The 25,575-nt window shown below is 35.5% G+C and overlaps 1 protein-coding gene across 4 annotated transcripts in view; it reads left to right on the forward strand.

Moving 5' to 3' along the window:
- SNTG1 (syntrophin gamma 1) overlaps positions 1-25,575 on the forward strand; it is a 334,747-nt gene that overhangs the window by 247,801 nt on the left and 61,371 nt on the right. For all 4 annotated transcript variants that reach the window (XM_025147957.3, XM_004939849.5, XM_419197.7 and 1 more), the window contains one exon: positions 15,463-15,501. In XM_025147957.3, coding sequence (XP_025003725.1) covers positions 15,463-15,501 — 39 coding nt within the window. The remainder of the gene's footprint in view (positions 1-15,462; positions 15,502-25,575) is intronic.

Raw genomic sequence — 25,575 nt, forward strand, 5'->3', positions numbered from 1 at the left:
CCCTAGTTTAGATATAGAGAATGAGGAAATTGTAAAGTACTTCTGGAGACATGACAACTGGGTAGTTAAATAATGCCTGCCCACCTCACCTGTCCCCTCTTAATGGCTCACTTTCATTAAAGATAGCATGAAATACATCTGAGGAAGTGCTTGATGCACATTAAAACCTGTACTTAGTTTTAGCTGTATTAACATAGAGATTATATGAAGTCAAAGAACATATACAGTTTAACTCTTTAACAAAATATATTGCAGTTTTTATCAGAAGGCTACTTTTCAAATGCCAGAAAAGAAAGTGTTTTTCTAATTACTCATAAATAATCTACTACTCGTCCAGCACAATGTCTTGAAACCACATAGAGAATCGGTAAAAAGTATTTTTGTAGCCCATTGTGTTAACAGTACAGTGGCCATTTAAGTAACAAGATAAAGCAATTATTTTTAAGTCAAACTGTTCAGAGATAGGTTTGAGTATGTTCAACTAGTCTATGTAGAGGTGATTTATTTGCACTTTTTATATGCTTCCAGTTTGCACAGAAAGTGATTGTTTGTAAGGTGAATTATCATGCAAACTTCTGACAGTTTTCTCCAGAGCAGAATCTGTTACTTCTGTCTAGCAGAAAATATTGCTTTAATTGTGTTTACTTCCTGAGGTAATTTTGCAAGATAATAAAACAGATGAAATACTTCCGAGAGCATGTCAGCATGCTGCAGAATATCTCATAATTCGGGAGACTTAAAGGATCTTTATCAGGACTTCTTTTCTGCTGTTGGAAAGTCTAGAAAGTAGTTTCATTTTTTATTAACCAGATAAAAATATAGGAGTTCCATCTAATTTGGATAAATTAAATGGTCTCAGAAATACTATGTGTTTGTTCCTGTAAAGACAAGGTCCTCTCTATGCAAGCAGCCTACGTAGTCAATGGATAGAAAAAAAATGTCTTTAAGATGTGAAGAAAGTGAATCAGTCCTCTTAACTTAGACACTTACTTCTATCCCATTAACTATATGAAGAATGCAGGCATCTCCAGAGGGTAATTCAATCTCCTTGAATTAAATAGCTGCCTCTTCCACTTCTAATAGGAAATGGCAAGAAGATACTTTAACATAATAGCCTACAGGTTGAAAGAATCACCCTTACATGAGAGACAGGAGCTTTCTGAGTTACATGGCCTGCAAGGCTGATGCTGCCTCACCCCTGGCCAAAGGATGTCTAGATACAGCACAGGACTAAGGCTCCAATCCCCTTTCCATACAATGTTCTCTTGGCTATCCATTGAGCCACATGTAAAATTCATACCATGCCATTTAGTAGGAAGCAAGGGTTGTTTTTCTATAACATGGCTCTCAATCAGGCTATCTCTTGAGTAGGAATATTGCTTAAGTACAGCACATGTGCTAATCTGAGCCTTCAGCCTGAGAATAAAATGTCCGCTGTCATGAATGGTATTGCCTATCATTACCAAAATGGACAGGCATAACTCTCTGTATTATAGTACCACTTTTATTTTTGCAGATTTTTTTAGCCAAACTCATTTTGCAAATATCATTAACAGTGCAATTCCTCAGTTGTTCTAGCCCAACTAAAAGGCTCAAAATGGGTTTACAGACAGGAAGAGAGAAGTGCAAACTTCTTCAGTCATGTTTGCTATGAAAGAAAAAGCAGAAAAGTCAGGCCTCAGATAGATGTCTTCAGTTGAGCAACTGAAGATTTTCTATGTTTGCGAATGTCATGTAAGCCTGCTATACCTTTTTCAGTACTTCTCTTTCTTAGGCTTTTCATTGCAATTCACAAAAGTTTTAAGAATAAGAAAAATTCTGATCTCATTCTGAGATCAAGTTAAAAATGCTTCTCTGACATGCATGGGAGATGTACTCCACTGTTTTGGAGTACTAAGGCTTCCTAATTTATAGCATACTTACTACTGCAAAACTGTCCCACACTGCTCTGGGAAAGCCAGATTTTTTTCAGAAGTTTGCCTTTCTTTATAAGCAATAGATTCAGTCATTGCTGAATAGAGTATAAATGAAAATATTAATGTTATTTTTCCTGATTTACTTTCCATTCATTGTGGTTGCTGCTTGCCCTACCCCTGTACAGAGACTGGGGTGCAGAGACTGGGGAAAACACAAGTTTTACTGGGAATTTTTAGATATATGTGCTTAATGTTTCTTTTCTGGAAGAGCAATTTACAGCTCCTGTGTAGATTTAGAAGAACTCCTAATACCTATTTTAATGATTTAGTAATTCTACTCAGAAAGAAGAAAATACTCCTTTTCTCATATGTGGTACATATTCATTTCACTAATGTTAAACTTGTTCTGTTCATGGGGAAGGAAAAAAAAAAAAGGAAAAAAAAAGTACAAGGGCTCATACTGTCTTAGTTAAAATGCTCTCACTGGTAAAATAATTTAGCATAAATCAAAGAGATTAAAAAATAAGAAAGGGAGGGAACAGCTAGATGTGAGATTGGGAAGAGGTTTAGAGGAAGGGGTGACTGTGATCACACATTTGTTAAGATATCACAACCTTGGCTGCGCTCTGTAGCTCTGGAGCTCAGCTGGTATTATGTTGGACAAAGTCTGTTCTCCATATGATACCAAATATATAAACTCTTACTAATTTATGTAAGTTGTCTGTGGAGACCATGAGGATATGAATGAGTTCTTCCTTGCTCAGTTACTGATGAACAGGAAACATTTTATAGAGGATAGATAGGTAGGTAGGTAGATAGGTAGACAGAGATAGATACATGTTTTTTGTTTTGTTTTGTTTGTTTGTTTGTTTGTTTTAGGGGGGTTGTTTGTTTGGTTTGTTTTTTTTCAAATTTTCAGTAAAGAATCACCACTTCCCCAAGGTCAGCCCTCTCTGAAAACGAAGATGGCATAATTCAGAAATACTGAAATACAGGAACCTGACAAGGTTACTGCTGCTTGGCTCCCTGCCCACTGGCTAGGCTGCCTCAGGCTTAACCATTTCTATCAAGTGAGTCTTTGGTAGTAGTGCACTCTGGGAAAGATAAACGGAAGGTCCCAGTTTGTGGAATAGATGATTAAAATACCAAGGACTCAAAATGGCAAAATAATCCATATTCTCTTTAGAAAGAAGAATTTATGAAAATTTTAATACTCCCAACTTTTAGTAAGTTTATTTTATTGGAAAATGTCTGCTGACATTCAGACGCCTGTTTTACTCTTTCAGATTTTTATTTTTTTTTTTACTATACTAATGTTATTAGTGATCTGTGCAGAGTATTCTGAAATGCCACAAAAATTTTTCTCTTCGGGAGTTTTCCTGAGATACTTCAGATGTCTGCAGAGCTATTCTTGAAGTTTCTTATTATGAGGAAAAATGCAATTGGAAATAAGAAATAAATCTTCAAAGAAATTAGCATTATAATTAATACATTTTATAACATGGAGCAATGCCTACGTAGATGTTTGAGCTTTTAGCAGTAAGCATTGTCATTCACTTCTACATACTTGTATATGATGCAGTCATTAAAAGGTGTGAATATATTTTGTTTATTATTTGTTTTGTTCTTTGCAAGGCTGAAACTACTCATAAAAATATATTTTAATAGCATATGCATTCTTTTTAAATGTTTGTCTCATCTTGTAGCACTAGGAATATTTTAAAGGAATTTTAATTTTGCCATCATATATAGGGTGTTTCAGAGGAAAAGATACATCCTTAGGCTAGCACAATCCCTGTGGAGTTGTGGAGCTAAACTTTCTCTTTCAGTTCCTCTTTAAATAATTGATAAATTGTAGTCTGTGTGCATGTTTCATATCCGAATTGTTTCATTTTGCATTAGATTAACATAAATGGATCTTGATATCACTGTATAAACATAATCTATAAATTTTAAAATACTATTTCAAAATTCTAAAAGTTGCTTTTTAGAAGCTGTTTCAAACTGATTATATTTCAAGTTATGTGCGTAAAGAGATAGTATAACTTTGATGTCATCTCCATGAGTTTCAATGAAAGCAATAGAATATTTGTGAAATATACCTGCACCCTAATTAAAATAGCTACTCTTGCTGCAGCAGGAGGGAGATTAGCACATTCATTTGCCAAACAGTAACCATAAATAGCATTTTCATCTCAAAATATAATGAGCAGAAGTCAGAAAATTATAGAATGCAATTTGCATAAAAAGAGAATAGTCCCTGGATTCAGTTAGCAACTAGAAGTCCCTGAGGCTTGCAGATGGTCCTACCAGTAAATTAAGTTGCTATTCACTTAGCTGGTTAGGTTGTAGGTCAAACCTAGCTTGAAGCAATTATAGCTGACAGACCTCTCTTTAGTCTTTTGACACAAAACTCATTTCTCATTACCTTTGTAAATTCATAGAACAAATCACAGTTTGTGTGTGTTATTCTTAAAACCTTTTTCAACCCTAAAATGAATCTCACAGAAACTTCCCACTCGCTCCTGGTTGTAATACCATTCATTCTTTATGCTGGAATGACTTAAAAGGCAGACTGCTTCATGGCAAAGTCATCAGCAAATATTAGAAAAGAATTGACTGGCAGCATTACTGATGTTTTTATCTCAAATGGCAATGTCCTTTTTATCTATTTACTAATGTACCTTTTTAGTACAATTGCAAATCCAAAGAGTGTTTTTAAGTCTTTATTCGAATAGATGAGAAACCATTAGCTCCAAAACAAAAAGCTTTCAGCTTGAAGGTTTGGTGTCTTCTTCTCTAGTCAATAAGAGACAAGAAAAGTTGGTAGTTGTAGTGGAATTATTTTCAATACAGGCACTCTTCCATCAGTCTGTCTGCAGCTTAGCAGTTCTTTCTATCATTTGTCCCTGTTGCTCTTCTTACTGCTACCAATTATCACTAATAAAGATATATATATATATATATATTTACATTTTCACATATGAATATTTGTATAACCATAAATCGATAAATGGTCTTATTTTTGGTAAGTAGAATCCATATCTCACTAGTCCAATGGAATAAAGTGTAAGAAGGAGTACTTGGCTAAATGATGACATCTTCATTAACCTAAAACACAGGAAAGAAATAGTAGAGAATTAACTTGTTACTAAGAGTAGGCTGAGGAAGTATAGCGGAAGTATGTAGAATCAGAGAGGTGGTAGCACTAGATGAGATTTCCTCAAAAGGAAAGCAGCAAGAGTGAAAAGAAGTAGAAAAGGGTTGGTTCACTGCATACTAAAAATAAGAGTATTGGTAGATAACTATAAAGACAGTCAAAGTATTTAATGCTCTTTTTGATCATAATTTACTCAAAATGTAAATTGTGCGTTTTGTGCATGGTACACATTGTACATGTAAATTGTTGTAATCAGACAACTGTGACCATTCATAAGTGTGACAGTCTAGAATAAAATTGGGATGGGTTAGAGATCAAACAGGGAACAAGTTGTATGTCAATGAGAATAAACATATTCTTTATAATCCAAGCTAGAACAAAAATAAAAATATCTTAGGAATTAGAAATCTTTTGTAAACTGTTTCCTATTTACATTAGACTAAAGCTGCAAAGGATTGAACTTACATTCAAAATCAATTTGCTGAGTACAGAAATTTTCTAGATCAAATAAAGAAATATTAAAATTGACAAAATAGATCCTGTATGGTTTAGAACATACAATGAAGACAGCTTCAGGGATAAAGGCTGTCTTTATATAGTGCTGAACTCTTTTCATTAATATTTTTTCAGTTGTATATAGCTTGAGAGTAAATCTTTTGCAATTTGTATTGTGCGTATTAATACCCACATAATGACTCCTAAGTACACTTAGCAGTCATAATAAAAGAGTAATTCTGTATTTTATATATGAATTGTTGCCTTCATTCAGCTTTGGGATTCTTTTTGTCATTCTGGGTTTTATGATGATGCTCTCACATTCAGCTTATTATTTATGAATAGAGATGAATGATATTATTCAGATATTTACTTTGTTTGTTCTAAACTTTCCAAATAATGCACCATGGTGATATATATTATTATTTTAAGTGTTATTATAATAATGTGAAATTTCTTCAGCCATATCTCACACCATGGCATTAATAATAACGATAACAACAACATTAATAATAACAATAACAATGTAACCACACAATTTTACTCAGTGTACATTATCCATTTTCCTTGCACCTTGACATACGCATTTCATGCACTGTAAGTTGTAGCTTTGTGTTCTACTCATGGCATTATCATCATAGACTGTTACATTATACCTTTGCTGAATAATTTGTTTCCCGTATTTTAACTTTAATGCAGTAGTAGACCTGTGTGTCACTTTTTTTTCTCTCAGCAAAGTTAATGTCCATAGTTGTTAACTAAAACTTCAGTACAGTAACAAGACAAAATGAATATTTAATTTATTCCAGTAACTTGTTTTCAGTGTCATAAGGATGATTCCTCCTTTAATAGTACGTTTTATTGTTGACCTGCTGATATCCTGAAAAGGTGAAATGTTGCTTACATTTATTAACTTATGAAATCATCTTTTCATTTGGACTACAAAAACTATTGATATTGCAAAAAATAAAAAATAAAAATAAAAAAATCTATAATTCCAAGTACACAATCTCTTTTACAGCAGAAATGTAATTAGACAGTGAGATGCTCTTCTGAAATCTATGGAGACAGGTGCACTTTGAATGAAAGATTTTGAATTTTTTTTTGAACTTTATAGATCACATGATAATTCTCACTCATGCACAAATATGTCATTTCTAAATGGATTATAAAATTGTTTTGGTTTTTTTTCTCTTTTCTGTTCTCTGCTGAAAAAAAAAAAAGTGATTTTAAAAGATCACATTTATCTTAATATAATGCATTGAAATACAATAAAGGTTCATAGCATTTTCATAGGTAAGCCTGAAATCCACATTAAGGCAAAATTTATCTTTAAATTTTATTGCATTATCTTCTGAAGTGGGCATAGTTGTTCAAAATTGCAAGGAGCTGATAATTCTCAAGAGGACGAGGATAATTCTTTTGACTTTTAATTATTAGAAATTCTTCCTATTTAAGGATTATAAGGTTGTATCCAAGAAAGAAAATGTATGCCATCAATTTCTACTGTGATAATTTAACATTACTGTTGTCAAAACTCAAATAGTCTTCAAATGTAGTTAAGTTTTTAACAGGCTTCTTAAAAATAAATAAATAAATAAAAAGTCTGAACTCAAAAATTGTGTGGTTTCCCCGATATTTCAAGTACTGCATCCTTTTTCATACTTTGACAAATTCTACCCATTGGTCTGCCCTTCAGTCATAATCCAACAGATTGAATATGACCATATTGCTCAGTATTTGAACATTACACTTCACAAACACCAGAAAATGCTTCAGAAAAGTCCTCATTTTGCATCATATTTTAAGATAATGTTTGAATTCTTAAATTCTTGAATTCTTATGGGGAAAAATTGGAGGTAAGTAGGAGCAACTACATAATTTAGAAATGAACTGAATTCAGGATTTCTCAAGCTAATGTCTCTGTTACTTTTTGAGAGAAAGAGGTCTGATCTTTCCTATTTAAAACAATGCAAAGGTTTTATTGCAAAAGTTTCTCATTGAAAAGCAGCTCAGAGTATAGTTTAACACAATACTAGATTTAGTGAATAAAGCAGGTGCAGAGTACAGTGGGTCTTTCTGTGAGTAAAAATGACTGTTTACATGGGTTGATAGTGATAGGACAAGGGGGAATGGTTTAAAACTAGGTAAGGGGAAGTTTAGATTAGAAATTAGGAGGAAGTTTTTAATACAGAAGGTAGTGACGCACTGGAACAGGTTGCCCAAGGAGGATGTGGATGCCCCATCCCTGGAGACATTCAAGGCCAGGCTGGATGTGACTCTGGACAGCCTGGTCTAGTGGTTGATGATCCTGCACATAGCAGGGGAATTTAAACGAGATGATCATTGTGGTCCTTTTCAACGCAGACCATTCTATGACTCTATGATAAAGGAATGACCAGAAGCATTTTACAAAATGTTTTAAAAGTAAAAATAAGAAGTAGTTTTTCAGAGTTTCAAGTGAGATTTAAAGTGATTATTTAAGAAGATGAATTGTGAGTTTTCAGCAAAAAGCAAGCACTGTAAACACGCGGCTTTTATAACTATCTTACAGTCACATAGTAAAACATTTCATTATTTATTTAGCATCAAACTCAGAATTTATATTAGTATCTAGTTCATTATCACTTGAACCTAATGTCTCAACATCTCTGTCATATTATGTCAAACAAATGATTTAAATAGCATAATAGCAAACGATCTTTTAGCTTACTTGCAAACAGATTATTAGCTGGTGCTGTCAGCCAAATTGTTTCTGAAATATTGTTTTTCTTCCTGAAAGTTCCAAGAGAATATAAGTGTGTAATTCCCTTAGACAGAAAAGTCCAACAAAGACTAGATGTTGTTATATATATGAATATATTTTTTAATCCAGTCAAACTACAGTAATCTGAACCTTGGGATGGTGGTGGGGTGATGGAAGATACAATAACTATAAAGACGATGGAAAACTTCTTCAGCTTCATTACCTCTGGTAATGGTATTTGTCTATACCATCGGCAGCTGAGAAATTTATTAAAGTTTGCCTGCAGGAGTACATTTGGAACTATATGCTGTGGTATAAGTACTAACAACATTTTAAAAATCACAATTTACATTTCTGTAGGGCATTAAGTTCTGTCAGGGGGGTTAATTGTATCATGTCATATATAATCATATAAAATCCACCATTTCTTCTGCTGTTTTACTGTCTACTTTGTTGTATAAAAAGACAAATTGGGAACTGTGAATGTTATCTCTGCCAAAGTGAGAAATAATGCAAATCTTGGCAAACTGTAAACTCTTTAGGGGCAAGGTCAGAAGCCTGCTGATAGATCTCAGTCTCAAGAGTGAGAACAAACCAGATTTAGCTGCAGAATTCAACAAACTGCCTCTCATTCACTTTTAATCAAGTCATATTACTTGGCAAGAGGAACTTAAAGGCATGCAGCCATGTGACTAAATAAATGAACAGCTCAAAAGGACTTTGGGGGGAAAAGGGCAGGAGGAAATTAATGAGATTCAGCAAGTGTGCTATATACAGAGCAAACTGTTAGAAGATAAATTCAGTTATCAAATATTTTTCCTTGTACCATCTACTAGTAGTGGATATAGAAACTGGAGATAGGAACCAAAGCTACAGTTATCTCAGTCCAAATTTTAAAGTGGGTTTCTAGAAGTTATGGTTTGCATTTCTCTCTACAAAGAAGTCTGAGGAGAGAAAGATGCCTCAAGTGGAGCGTACATTCTACTGAAGTGTCTACTTCCAGATTTTCTTAAGGGGGAAACTGTTCCTTCTAGGCAGTGATTTATTACATTGTTGCCTCATAGTAAGTAAAGATTCAAGCCTAATGACAGAAATGAGAAAAAATTAAATGAAAACACAGCAGGCTGAAAAGATTGTGAGATTAACAATCTCCCTTCCTATGAAGATGTGATGTGTTGGTGTGTATCATTGGTGTGATGATAAAATGGTTTATCATTGGTGTGATGATAAAATCTGTTGAGTGACTGAACCAAACATTGTAGGAAGCCTTTTGCCTAGCAAGGGCTTAAATCTCAGAGATGTTGATAAAGCCATCTAGCCGAAAGAATATTAACTGGGGCAACTCATTCATGACATGCATGACCAAATTTCAGTATGACTATAAGCAGATCATAAGTGTCTGAGAGACTTTTGGTGGTTGGTGGACAGAGATCAGAAGCTGTTGTAATGTGCTAGCCAATTCTCCTGATCATGTAGGAAAAAATGTGTCATGACAACCAAAGAGGACAATAGCATGAACTTGCAAGTAAGTAAGGGGTGAGGTGGAACTGTTTGGCCTGAACAAATGAATAATGTTTCAACTTGAAAAAGAGCTACACAAAGAAAATACAGTTTCTTCTTTGTTTCTGTGATGGATTGCATGAGAAGCAGTGAATATGAATCTCATGCAGTGCATCCAGGAGAAGTCTGTTTAGGTATTAAAAGAAAACTTCCCATGCTCAGTGGAGCAGTACTTACTAATAGATTGACTCATAAGCCATTGAGAGTGCCATCATTATAGGGCTTTATAAACTGCTTGACAGTTTGATCTATTGAGTTCAGCTGTACTTTTCTATTATTTTGTGTCATCATCAGCATTAACTTATTCATTGTCAGTGCTTGTAACTGCATTCAGAAATATTAGGATAAGTCAAATTATGGAAAACATTTAACTTATGTTTATCCTCATTTGTTTGGAATTCTGTGAAAACTAGAAGTAAATACCGTATCTTATTTATTGTAATGTCTAACTGTTACTTCGTAATAAAATTGTAAGTGAAACGTAAAATTGAAGTGGAAGTTATCCACTTTATTTAACTTCCACAAACAATCAGAAAGTGTGAAGTCTGGTGTTTTAAATAAGAAGAGATATATAAGATCGTTTCCTGACAGTATAACAGTCTGATTTCTGCTGGGAGAATAATGTGCTGTTGCTTATAGAAACAGTTTCACAGAATGGTTTGCATTGGAAGAGACCTTTAAAGATCATCCAGTTCTAGCCTCCTACTATGGACAAAGATACCTCCCATTAGATCAGGTTGCTCAAGTCTCATCCAATTTAGCCTTGAACATCTGCAAGGATCGGGCATTCACAGCTTCTCTGGGAAATGTGTTCCAGTGCCTCAACACCCTCATCATGAATTTCTTCCTTATAACCAATCTAAATCTACCCTTTCAGTTTAAACCTCTACCCCTTTTGCCATCATTACATGCCCTGTAAAAGCTCTCTTTCCATCTTTCCTATAGACTCTCATTAAATAGTGAAAGGCTGTAATAAAGTCTCCCTGAACAACCCCAGTAATAACTGAAGTAACAACTATGGTGGACAGAGGGGCCAAGAGATGCAGTTCTGATAATCAGTTATCTAAATCCATCCCTGTTAAATTCCAGTCTCATCACCTCAAGCTCTGTGTTACACTATATGCCATATATATTCCTTTTTATATTTGATTATGTCCTTCATGACTTCACTTCATTACTAGATGACATGACTTACTGAATTTATAACAGAAATACCTTACAAATGACAAAAACAGGAACCTTGTTGCTTTCTATGTGTATATTACCTGTTTTTTATCATCCCAGTTTCACAACAAGCACAAATATTTTTATGTATTAAATCTATACTGATCTGATGTACTACATTTACTCTTCTAAACCATGTATTAGTTTTGAAAAAAATTATTCCAAGTCCAACAACCTTTCTGACTGGATCAATGACATATCATAATCATATCTAGCACACTTCTTCAACTGTATGCATATTCAAGCATTTTTCATATCTTTTTGTATAGACAGCTCTACTGCTTTGATTTTGTGAAGAAGAATGATCTGATATTTTCTTCACTGTGCTCTTATTTCAAGACCTGATTGTTTTAATTGCCTTAACCTGGTTCTTTTTCATTGTTAACAATGTTGCTTTAACTGTACATTGTGCTGGTAGAGTTCAATGCATCACTGAACCCATGTTGATGTGGAAGTACATTGAACAAATGTGGTAATATGCATGTTTGGAATCATAGTTGAGATGGCCATTTTTCCTTTGATAGTGTTCTTATATACCATAAATTGATAATATGCTTAACATGCTCTAGTTTTTTAATATGTAGGTGCACTACCTAAATCTTTTTATGCATCAGTGTAAGACCTCTATTAGGAATGATAATCAACTGATCTGTATGTTTATTTGTTTGTTTTTTGAGGGGCATCCCTGAGTCTTACTAATTATCCTGTGTGTGTAGCAATATTTATCAAATATCTGTATGTATCAGCAGCTCACCAAATGTGCAAGTTTTTAGTTTATTTTATCCCACTGGCTAATTCCAGGACAGTCAGTACAAGAATTTAACTAAGAAGCTCGTACAACTCAGAGCTACTTTCCAGATGAGACCTCAGGACTATCTGAGGTATTTTCTTCCTCTACTTATACATAGAATTCAAGGGGAACTTTCAGTTTCCATATGGAAATTTAATCCACGAGTATTTGCATGCTAATACCGACCTAGAATAAAAATCCATCAAGTATTGGGTTTAATGATAACAAAAATTTAGTTATACTACCCTTCATCTTTTTAGCCAACTGCTACTTCAGGACTTTTGTCAGTCTGCTCATATGGGTCTTCCTGAATCATGCTTACTCTCTCTTAATTGCCCATTTACTCTTTTGTCCTCTTCCATTAACACAGGATTATCACAGAATGGATTCATATTTTTTTTACAACTTGCTCCAATTTGTAATGATCTTGCTGCCTGTTTGCAATCACTTAACATCCTACTGGCATGCACTTTCTTGTTGCTTTAATGCGTGAGAAAGTTACTGCACTTAATTAGCCATTAATGAATGCAAATCAGCAGTTATGAAATGCGAAAAATTGGGAAAGAAGGCTGCAAAGTCTAAATTGTTCAGGGAAATCTATATATATAGCCAGCATAAATTAAAATAACAGAGGGTAATTTTTTAATGGCAAATTTCTGATGACAGAGGAGACCTACAAAGTTACATGAGTTCTACCGGTTGCAAGGAAAGGCAGACCAAATCATATGTGAAAGTATGGGAAAATCTTATTTACCATCTAAGTCAACAAAATACTGAGCAGGAGCTGGTTCGCCCTTATTCTGGATGTTGTACAACAGTCTTAGTGGTTCCTATATGTACTGAAAGTGGTCTCTGTCAGTTGCTCTGTCCTGACAATAAACACCTACTGTACTATCGCTTCTTCCAGAGGCTTCATTCCAGAGTACCCAAGACCCACACTATCACTGAACGTTTTTCCTGATATCTCCTCAGACCTATGAGCCCCTCATTTACAATATATCTTTTCAGGAAATAAGAAAATAAGATAAAAGGAAGCATAAGACATAAAAACTTTTAAAAAATATTTAAATTGTTGAGAATTGAAAAACCTGGAATCTGTGTCCTTAACTTAGATTTTAGATCATACTGCCCTTAAGAGTCCTTAGCGACTGTATATGCTCATTGAAAGGCACATTTCCTCATCATCTCATGAGGATCCTGTGATTACATTGGAATAGCAAATTTCATTAAAATGAATGGGTAAAAAAGGTCAAACCCCCTAATAAATAGCACTTTCTAGATTGTACTTTAAAATTCTCTTACGGGAACTGAAAATAGTTATTGTAGTACTATTTGCTTAAAGAAAGTCTGAAATAGTAGCTCTCAGAGGAGCGAACTATTCAGTTTAGTTTCAACTGAATTTTAGAGCTTAAAACCCAGTTTTTGTCAGCTTCTTCAGCTGCATTCCAGCAGAGGGCAACAATAATTGAACAAGAAATCAATAGTATGTAGGGACATTCTGCTAACTTCCTGCTTCTCTGGGATGAAGGCAGTTGAAAAATTAAAATCAAATACAAAATAAAATAATTATGTACACCTAAAACCAAAGCCTCCTCACCTACTCACCCTTCTGAGGAGTGATGTCTCCCACATAATTTCTTTGTTTCTTCTGCAGAGCAATCACAGCCATCATTTGAACATTATCCTTATGTGTTGATACCCAATGCACAAATTAACTGAGTATGGCCATGATGAATTCTTCTTTTCATCTCACATCATATCATCTGTCTATTCAGTACTTTTTATGGCTGTGATTTCCTAAAAACATTCACCTATATGAATTTTTGAAACATATCTAGTCATATTTTCTGTATTTTTACCCTAATGAATTATACCTTGAATCACTCTTTTAAGATAGCTTCTGCTGTAATCTCTACTCCATTTTTCATCTCTTATCAACATCACTTGCCTGTTTAACAGTCTGAGGCAGATACCTTATTTTTGACCCCATCTTCTCCCAGGTTTAGGTAATCACCAAATTCCAAACTACTTTTTCTGCAGTATTCTTAGAATTTTCTTCCTAGTCTGCATTCCAGAGAGTTGAACTTGAATAGAATTAAGACTTTAGCACCTGTTTTGCTGAATATGAAGTAGACACAGTGATTTCTTGTTCAGCTAAATACATCTTTCATAATGCTTTCTGCACTGTTTTCTTCAGAACAGAATGTTTAGTCATTCCTATTTTTGTCTCCTCTTGTACCCCACCTAATTTTTTTATTGCTCTAGTTAAACAGATCTTCCTAATGGGTGTTCTCAGATTGCCTGCCTACAAGGTTTTACTTAAAATACGTGCATATATGTTTGCAGTTCATCATACTAGTGTCCTTTGTCAGTCCTCTAGAGAAAACAAACATTATTCATTTGGCATTACATAGTATTGTGTCCTGTTATTGTGCTTAGTAATTTTATGATGAGCTAAGTAACTGGAAAACTGAAGGAGCATTTTTCTTTTAGATAATGTATCTCAAGTAACAGGAAAAAAATCATTTTATTTAATTTTTAAAAAATGGAGATTCTGTTCTAAAAAGATTCTTCCTCTAAAAAGATGTTCTACCTTTATCTGAAGCATTGTAAATGTTGCACTGCTCTGTTAGGGCTCAGTTGGCAACAGAATTGATTCCTTGATGATAATATCTTTAATTTTAATATGTATTTGACTCATTTACTCATAGCTACCAAAACAATTGTGAAAAGTCGGCATACAAGAGCAGAAAATTAAATATAGGAATGAAATATCTATAGTGAATTCAGATGGTAAATATTCTAGGTTTGCTCAAAAGCTTTCAGGGCTTATTTTGAAAACAAAAGAACACTTTTATTCTTCTCCTAGTGTCAGGAATGGGTATGTACTGCACTTAATTCTCTATTGAACACCTTCTAGTCAGATGGCTGGCAATGTTTATTTAGAGGAAATCAATCATCTGTACTGTAAATGCAAACTCCTCACGAATCTTCAGTCTCAGATTGAGTTAGAAACATTTTACCTAGTGTATTTCGTATTGTTGTAATATAAAAATTACTTGGTTATCAAATTATAATTATGAAAACTAACTTTGTACACTTGATTCTGCACCTAGGTTAGGAACGTAGAGTAAGTAAATCTTGTTTCAAATGCTCTTCCAAATCAATTTTCCATCTTTCTCTAAGGAAAAGTATTTTCCTAAAGCCCGATGACTTGGTGGAAGGTGATAAGTTGACCTAAATAACTTTTACTTAAATGCTTCAGTTTAAATTACAGCTTCTGCTCAGAAAGTAGGAAAAGTACGTGGTGTTGTAGAATTCAGAAAATAATTCAGCACGTATTCTCCTTTCATATTTTCTGAAGAAGAGGAATAAGCCATGCAGTGACTACAGAAATGTCCCTTTATTCATATGATTTTCATCATTATCCTACAGTAGATTTTCTTTTCTTTTTTTTCCTCCCACACATAATTTGGAAGAAAATGTCTCGTACATGTCTCTAAATCCTAATATGTTTTTTTAATTCTACTGACGAAGATATTAATCTATTTTTTTTCATTCATTTTTATAGATTAAAAAAATCAACAGGAATTTCCCCGTAAACCAGCAGGTAAGAAAAATAACATGTGGGGTATTCTCATTCAATAATTCTAATTTCATCTGTATTAATTGTGTGGTAGCTATGCATTGTTTTAGGTTGAAATGTTCTTGGTAAGTTTTCTTTACAGAGTACCGTTTTGTTTTGTTTTGTTTTGTTTTCCTGAAGCCAGTGTGATAAGTTTGGTATGTTCACATTAAGTAAGATCATGCTTAGTCTTTTCAAATTAAATGAAGTTTAATGCATTTATTCAAACTCACTTTCTTCAGATTGTATGTCACCGATTTTATTATAAAAGCAGGAAGGGAATTGCTATGCTTAACAGAATTACCCATTATTAATCAATGTTTGTCTACTATTTTTTAAATGTGAAAAGTCTCTTGCCTAAATTAAAGCATAAAAATGGATATAAATGGTTATGGGGAAGATCAGTAGGAAAATTTGGAACTGCATTATCTATTGTCTCCAAGTTCACACTTTGACAGTATCATGTTACTGGAAGGCATGGCAGTGCCTTGAAAAGGCAGTAGAATTCCTTAAACAGAGATGTTTTCTTTGCTAACAGAATGGCTACTCTTCTCTTAAGCTGAATATTGGATGTTTGGACCCTTGAGTCAAAGGGAAACATTTAGATGGCTTGAAGTTGAGAGATTGAATTTCTGTTCTGATCTTGTAGTTGCTAGAGTTCAAATGAGAATGGAAAACAATCACATCTCCTGATTAGGCTCAACACATATTTAAGAAAACCGTAGAAACAAAGCACGAACAAAAAAATTGAGGATAAAGATGAGTACACTGTAACGTGATCAGAGGTTCATTTGGAGCATAATCCCATACCACAGTAATGCCTTTGGGCTATGATACAGCATATCAGCAGTTGAAAATGTGACTGTTTGGTAGTGGGCTACTTATCTCAAGTCTAGAGTACAACTCTAGTAAATTAGATGAGGGAATTAGGCTTGCGTTTTTGTTGCATGTCATAAATGTTATGTAATTGGGATTTCTTTTTAAGTAATGGAGTAGTGGGAAACAGAGAAACTAGGTTCATCAGGAGAAATAAATTGCCTCCATGTAGACCAAGAGAAATATGTACAGCACTGAGCTGCAGACTTGACTTCATGAAGATATATTTGAAGAATGAAAGTACTTTCACCTCACATTTCCGTCAAGATTATATCTGAGTTACATGTCTCTGGTCCAAATTCATTAATATGGAATTTTAATAAGTGTAATTCACACAGCAGGGATAGGCATTATTAGTTTCTTTGCTTCTTTCTTCTTCAGAAGGCCCACAAATCATAATAAAATAATAACAAGTATTTATATGCCTTGTATAAATAAAGTTAGAACACATGAAACATAATAAACTAGGCACATTTTTATTTGCACATGGTTTTTAATTTTTTGCACCATAATTTTATAGACTTTTAGATATGTTTGTCTCACTGTTACTTTCTGATGTTACCAAGAAGTTGTTTGCTACATTTATCAATCAAAGTTAATTTTATTTAAGCATTTTCAGAACAGTTTCTGTAATATCATCTGCTGGCAGTGACGAAGAAATGCTCCTGTCTCAAAGAAGGGACAAAATGCCTACTAAATTAAAACAAACAAACAAAAAACAAAACAAAACAAAAAAAAACACTTAACATTTCACTGTTACAATTTACCAATTTACTCTGAATTTGTGTCTTTGTTTTTATTAATATCTAAAAAAAAAAAAAAAGGACAGTAAAATTATAAATAACAGTTATAATGTCTCACCAGACTATTATTAATTCAGAGTTATTTGCTGGTTTTGAACTCCTGACATATAGAGCATTTTATTTCTCTTCATTAGAATTCCAGTGGAAAGCAAAACTAACTTTCTTGGCTTGAGTAGCTTGCTGTCTGCTGGAGTGGCCTACAATTAATGTGTTCTCTCATCAGCATCAATCACTATCTTTGAAAAGAATTACTGTGAACCGTTTCAAGGAAGTCAGCCAAAATGTCAAACTGAAAAGTGGGAGGCAGATCAGGAGATAAGGTCTCACTGTCCATCAAATACTGGAAAAGGAAAACATTTATTGATCCACAGATATCTTGAAATTTTAGGGAATATTTATTTTATATATTTATATATTTATTTTAAAACAGACTCATTTTTGGGTTTATCTTATGTAATTTCCTTTTGTTTTTAAATTGTAGATGGAGGTAGGAAATAACACCTTATTTAACTTAAATTAGGAGAGTCACAGAATTCTGAGGAGAGTCACAAAAGAGTACACGGATATACAGTTAATTCTGTCCTCTGATATGCAACAGCCATAAAAAATGTGCAGGGAAGCAGCAGGCCTTTTTCTTTGATAAATTGTCATATGTTTACTAGAATATTAATTATCGTCTTGAATATCTTTATCATTGTGTCATTTATTTTGATAAAAAATGATTTTGTCTAAGATTTGGAATAGCAATTTTTTAACTTCTTTTATGCAAGCACATAATGAACTTGAATACTGAAACTGATCTGATTTGGATTTTATTTTCATAATATTTCTTACAAATGTTTTATCTAAACTAATTAGTCCAAACTACAAGTACATGATCTTTCCTACTGTCCATCCTATGTATCTTCCTCAGTGAGAAAGCAGTACCAGGACAAACTGCTGGATAAGATAGACGGGAAAACCAGTGAACTGATTTTCCATTTACTGTGTTATGGCTGTGTTCACAAATGCAATAAATAGTCTCTTGCTTCTGTACTACAAAGACAAAAGCCAAGCCTGAAGGCTTAAATATAATCAAAGAATCTGCACAAAATGATTCTATTCTGTTATGTAATAAGTACATGACTTTAGGAAATACCTACAATTAATATAAATGGAACTGACGCATTCTTTTATTTCTCAGATCTTTCTCATTACACCAACAAAAGTTTCAATATGTAATCTCTTTCAAGATCTGAACATTCACCCAACACAGTATCCAAGTATCTGTGGTTTATGTAGGCTGTTTTCTATGGTTGGTGGAAATTCTATCTACAGTCCCAATGTAATGCTTATACTGTCAGCATTATCTACCAAAAATTACCAGCTTCAGAGGGAAATAAAATAATTTTGTTTTAGTAAAATGATCTTTCATAAAATCGTGGTTTTAAGAATCTACTTTTGCTCCATTAAACAAAGAAAGCAAAAATATTATAGCACTTAGAGTGTCATACAAACAAGGCAGATATATGCGCAGCTTTGTGTAACCCTTAGTTTTATTTTCTCAAGGTTACCAAACACTGTAGCATCACTTTCAAGACCAAAGAGCAAAAAGCTGTTTAATCCCATCTAAAAATAATGTTTTATTTTCCAAGGAAGGACAGGTATCCTAATACTAGCAGTGCATTGGTATTGGATTTGTGTATGATGATTTTTCTGCCCATATAACGTCCCAAAAGAAGGACAATTCCTGCTCATCTCTCACAGAGATTTCAAAAACAAAGTTATGTTTCTTTTTCTAATGCAGCCTTTAGTGTACTCCAATTCAGACTACAGCCACTGCTTTTCATAGCCATGAAGATCGTTCTGCTCATCCTCACATGTCCCTCTTGGTTCTGTAACGTTAGTTCTGTTTTACTGCTTCAACAGGGACTTCAGCCCAGTACATCTAAATTCTCCCTTGCTAGGAGAGCATCCTAATGTCCCTGTAAGAAAGAAGGCAGTGCTTCCTTTCAGGAGACAGCACTGCAGTCTACTTGAGTCTGTCAGCCCTGATAGAACACTTTTTACATGGAACAGGGATTGGAATGTCTTGGCACAGCAGAGTACTTAAAACTTTCTCTACCCATGCTGTATCTCTATTACAACAAATTAAAAAACTATTACCCTCCATCTTTCATCAAGGACAACTTAATAAAAAAAAAAAAAAAAAAAGGATAATGGAGAGGAGAGTCCTTAAGTTGGACACTATTTCTCTTCTATCTACAGGCAGCATGTATTTTTGAAACATTTCTCTTGTCTGCACAGAAGATAAGATATTCTCATTAAGTAGTTTTGACTATCATTTTTAAGAGGAATCTTTCCCTCTAGAATTTTCCTACATTTATGGGAAAAGAATTGGTAGCTGTCCTGGGCAAAGTTAACAGCTTATAATGAGATTCATGCAGCTCTAATACTTCATGATATTACTTAGGAATTAATAACTTAGCCTATTTCTTACTTAGATTCCTGTGTCTCTCTTTATTGAGCACTGTTTCCAATTCCACAACTATGTTTCATTCAGTCTTAAAATAACATAGTGGCATAATTAACTGATGTCCTATTAACAGAAGGAACTGAAGTATAGCTGTGCATTCACATTCTGCAGCATTCAGTTTTCATGAGTCGTATTGTATTGCAGACATATTATAGAATTATAGAATGGTCTGAGTTGAAAAGGACCACAATGACCATCTAGTTTCAACCCCCCTGCTATGTGCAGGGTCGCCAACCACTAGACCTGGCTGCCCAGAGCCACATCCAGCCTGGCCTTGAATGCCTCCAGGGATGGGGCATCCACAACTTCCTTGGGCAACCTGTTCCAGTGCATCACCACCCTCTATGTGAAAAACTTCCTCCTAATATCTAACCTAAACCTCCCCTGTCTCAGTTTAAAACCATTCCCCCTTGTCCTATCATTATCCACCCTTGTAAACAGCCGTTCCCGCTCCTGTTTATATGCTCCCTTCAAGTATTGGAATGCCAATGAAATATTTACTTTCTTACTGAGATTCACAAGTACAGATGAGTGTACGTTTTTTTTTGGCTTGTTCTAATATAATTTAATAAATACAATTACATGTGGCAATGTCATATCAGCTATATGTCACCTTATATTCTGGTTTAATAGGCTGCTGTTCTGCTTGATTAAAGTAATACACTTAGAACAGTCTCTTTTAAAATTGCTTCTAAAAATTATACTCAGTGAGTTTGTTTAATAAAACCTAACTTACGAAAGCTGTATAAAGGTGAATTCATACAAATGCCATGGTATCTGGCATGCCTGTCGCCCAAGCCAGTGTCCGTTGCTGCAGATGTGTTGCATCTTTTTTACACTTAGAAAGGCGAATGGCATTGCTTAGGTGGGCTCGTAGGGCATCTGTTCTAGTGGTAACATCTAATGGTAACACACTCCATATATTCTAGTTATTGTAATAGTATCATAATAACATTTGAGATGTCATTGATACTGTATTCATGTTTTTAAATTGGGATGATTAAACAGGATGTTCTGCTGGAAGGTGACATTCCCTCAAAGAAGCCATGTCATTATTCTAGTAGTTCCTTAAAGACAGTGTGTATGTTCACTCTCTTTGGTGTTTTGGTATTGTTTTTTTTCCTGATTTGGCATAATTTTTGAATTAGTTGTTTTACAATACGCCATTATTGTAATTCCTCAGAGTCACCATTCTGCATCTCTTGATTGACAGTTGCTGAACTTTTGGGTCCTGTGGTACGTCTGCTGTAACACCATCTGTTGTCACAGTACGGATGTGATCAGGTTTATTTTGAAGGGAAATCTCTAGAATGAAACTTCTGTTGTTAAATGTTTATAGACACACACAGGCGGAGCTGAGTTCTTGCTGTTAAATTAAGCAGAAGAACACGATAGGGTGCAAATTATGCTCTGCTAATTCACCACAATGTATTGTCAGTCATCCATGGCATTTGGCATGGATTATTACTCCATAGGTTAAACCTATGACAGGCTTATATTGATTATTAATATTTTATTGGACTTTCTGTAAATTAAAGGGAATACATTTATATATTTATATAAAAGTGTACTCTCTTTAGTTGACAGAAAGTAGTAACAGGGTAGTTACTCTGTTGTTAGTGCTTCTGAGACACTCGCTGTTAAAACTGTGCTTCCTTTGGCCAGTAAGGAATTTTTCTTTACACAGTGTTCCAAGTAGGTGTTGAGCTTCAGGATATAGGCAAGCTTTAAAAAGACAATAGGCACCACTGTTAGAGAGTTTTTAGATTTAGGAAACCTATATGTTGACTTTTGAGAGGAAAGCCAGATGGCTTCCCAAAGATAGTGAATTACCTGATGAGCTGGACAGTGTTCATGTTTTGAGTCCCTTGATGAAGTTATTAAATAGCAGTGCTGGTATCATGCAGCTATGTTACCTATAGCTCATGAGACAATGGAATTAATTTGGACACCTGCTGGAAATTTAGATGATAGAAAAGAGTGATGAGATCAAGCTATTATTTAAATCTCAAGCTATAAGTCTCAAGCTGTGTATCAAATCATTTCTGCATAACCAGCAAAGTCAATTTTGCCTCAAGTATAGATTTCTTCCTAATTTATTCCTACCTATTTTTCTCATTTATTTTTTCTTGCTTTTTTTTTTTTTTTTTTTTTCCCTTTTACCAATTCATTAGCTCTTCTCTTTTTCTGCAATATTATCATCACTCCCTGGAAATACTTTCCAGTAAGGGTAAGGTTTTCCTGACCGGATTTATTGACTATATCCACACTAGATCTGAGTTCAAATTTTAGTTAATACATGAAAGTATTAACTGTGTTCTCAACGAATGGTCTACATAAAACAGGTGAATGAAGGAAGTCTAACTGCCTTGCTCTGTTGTAAACATTTGAAATCTTCTAACATAGACACACCCCACAACTACAAGTTATTAAGCAGAATCCCAAATTGTAAAGAGAGGTATCATTTATTTACTAATTGTGAAAGAAAGTTTATTAATTACTGTACATATACTTGTGGCATTTCAATGGCAGACTAACAGAGGACTGCAAGGAAATGGTGGATTATCTAACCATTAGCCCTTTGGGTTCTGGAGAATGGAGAACCACTCAGGAGGCTGAATGTTTGCAGAGCCTGGTCCAGCCTGACCTTGAATGTCTCCAAGAATGGGGCATCCACCACCTCTCTGGGCAGCCTGTTCCAGTACCTCACCACTATTACTGTAAAAAACTTCTTCCTTATATCCAATCTAAATCTCCCATCGTTTAGTTTAAAATTACTTTTCCTTGTCCTGTCACATCAGACCTTGCTCAAGAATGAGTCCCATTCTTTCTTTCAGCCCCTCTTTTTAGATACTAAAAGTTTGCTGTCAGGTTACCTTGGAGACTTCTCCAGGCTGAAGAGCCCCAGCTCTTTCAGCCTGTCCCTGTAGGAGAGGTGTTCCATCCCTTGCATCATTTGTGTGGCCCTCCTATGGATGTTCTCTAACAAGTCCATGTTTCTCCTGTACTGAAGACACCACATCTGGATGTAGTACTCTAAATGAGGTCTCACAAGTGCAGAGTAGGGGGACAGGATCACCTTCCTCTCCCTGCTGACCACACTTCTTTTGATGCAGCTCAGGATGTGGTTGGCTTTCTGGGCTACGAGAGCACACTACTGGCTCATATCAGCTTTACCATCCACCAATACCCCCAAGTCCTTTTTGGCAGAGCTGTGCTCCATCCTTACATCCCCCAGCTTGTATTGATAGTGGGGGTGCCCGTGACCCAGCTGCAAGACCTTGCACTTTGATTTGTTGAACCTCATGAGGTTCACCTGGGCCCACTGCTCAAGCCTGCCTAGGTCCCCCAGAAGGCATCTTGTCACTCAGGTGTGTTGACCACACCCCACAGCATGGCATCATCCACAGACTTGCTGAGGGTGCACCACTCAATCCCACTGTTGAAGTCATTGACAAAGAAGTTAAAGAGCACTGGTCCCAGTACTGACCTCTGAGAGTCACCACTTGTCACAGATCTCCCTTTGAACTTTGGGCCGTTGACGCGTTGACAACCATTCTCTGATTATGATCTCATAACCAGTTCCTCATCCATCAGTCATTCCATCATATCTATATCTTTCAAATTTGGAGAGTAGAATGTTATGGTGACCATGTCAAAGGCCTTATTGATGTCCTGATTGATGACATCAGTGGCTCTCTTCCCTTGTTCACTGATACAGTCATGCCATCGTAAAAAGCAACAAGATTGGTCAGGCATGACTTGATCTTGGTGAAGCCATGCTGGTTATCCCTTATCACCTCCCTCTCTTCCATGTGCCTTAGCAGAGCTTCCAGGAGGATCTGCTCCTGTTTTTCTCTGGCACTGAGGTAGGACTAACACATCAGTAGTTCCCTGAGCCATCCTTTCTACCCTTCTTAAAAATGGATGCTACATTTTCTTTTTTCCAGTCACCACGGACTTCAGCTGACCACCATGACTTTTCAAATATGATCCAGAGTAGCTTGGCAACTACATCAGCCAATTCCCTCAAGACTCTGGGATGCATCTCATCAAGACTCATAGACTTATGTGTTGCTCATTAGGGAGGGTGTGCCTTCCTGGGCTTTCCTTTTCCAGTTGATGTACCTATAGAAGCCTTTCATATCCTTCTTTGTGCCCTTTGCCAAGTCCAGTTCCAATTGGATCTTAGCCTTCCTGACCCTATCCCTACACAGCCTAGCAGCATCCTTATACTCCTCCCAGGTTACCTGTCCCTGCTTCCACTGCTTGTGCATTTTCTTCTTGAACTCCAGTTTGACCAGCAGATCTCAGTTCACCCATAATACCTGGCTCAGGAATTTATCCTCAGTACATTACAGGAGTCTCTTGGATTGCCTACAACTCACTGTTTTACTTTTTCAGCAGATATCAGGGTGGTTGAAGTCCCTCAGCAGGATATGAGCCTGCAGTCACGATGCCTCCTGTAGCTGGAGGAAGAAGGCTTCATCAATAGTTTTAACTTGATAGGTGGCCTGTAATAGACCCCAGCCACAAGGATCCCTTTGTTGTCTTGGTTTCTAACTCTCGCCTGTAGGCTTTTGACTCACCCATGGCCCTTCTTCAGGGACAGATCTTCACACCCTATTCCTTCCTTGATGTAGAGGGCAACGCCTCCTGCCATCTTTCCTCACGTGTTCCTTATGAAAGGCTTGTAGCCATCAGTAGCCACATTCCAGTCATGGGAATCATCCCAGCAGGTATTGTTGATGGCAACTACATAATGGTTTTCCAGTAGCACAGTGCCTTCCAACTGTTCCTGTAGATTTTCAAGGAACTGGCTGATGTGATTGGCAAGATACTCTCCATCATATTTGAGAAGTCATAACTGCCAGGTGAAGTCCCTCGCGACTGGAAAAAGGAAAGCATCACTTCCATTTTTAAGAAAATGAGAAAGGAAGACCTGGGAAACTACAGGCTGGTGAACCTCACATCTGTGCCTGGAGGCATTCAAGGCCAGGTTGGATGTGGCCTTGAGTAGTGTCACTTAGTGGGTGGCAACTCTGCCCACAGTGGAACTAGATGATCTTCAAGGTCCCTTCCAGTGTAAGCTATTCTATAAATCTGTGATTCTGTAAGATCCAAACCAGATGAGATGTAGAGCTGCTTCAGGCTGCTCACAGGGAGGAGCCTGAAAGATTATTTGAGTGTTAGGGGTCTAAGTCAAAGCTTCATTCATGTGAGTTTTCATAAATTTGTGTGCTCTTATAAGACTCTTACAAGACAAGAAGTGAATTGGAGTTCCCGCTTTAACTGAGTAAATAGATAGACAAATAAATAATAGTATATACTTCGTAAAATACATCTATGCCCATTTTTTTGTGATGGTCATAGCTTAAAAGTATTTAGCCAATCTTTCCAGATTAAGGACTTCTTACCAGATCATTTGCCTTGCCTTATACACTCCTTTCAGATATGGTTTTGGACTTCTTTCTGATCTCACAGTTCTTGCATGTCTTTCTGCGTAATGTCATAGCTTCAACAGGAGCAGTGTACCTCAGTTAGGTGATGAAAGATACAAGTTTCATGCATTCACTTTTTGAGTGCTATAATTAGTAGGTTACCATAAAAAGGGCATGCTCTTTAGCTGCTACTTTTTGCAAGAATACGATTTTAGCAAACTTTTTTTTTTAAATAAACATGTTCCTGTCTGTACATATCTAGGACTATTCTGAATCAGACATCCCCTAGCAGATTTATGCAGAAGAATTGTTACTTCCTTATTTGTCATAAAGCTTTAACGTTGGATGAATTTTTGCAGTTAAGTTATACTTAGAAGCATAACAATGTATGTAGGGTAAAGTCAGACAGTGAGAAACCACTCAA

This window comes from Gallus gallus, chromosome 2 (assembly GCF_016699485.2).
Source record: "Gallus gallus isolate bGalGal1 chromosome 2, bGalGal1.mat.broiler.GRCg7b, whole genome shotgun sequence".
NCBI classification, from domain to species: Eukaryota; Metazoa; Chordata; class Aves; order Galliformes; family Phasianidae; genus Gallus; species Gallus gallus.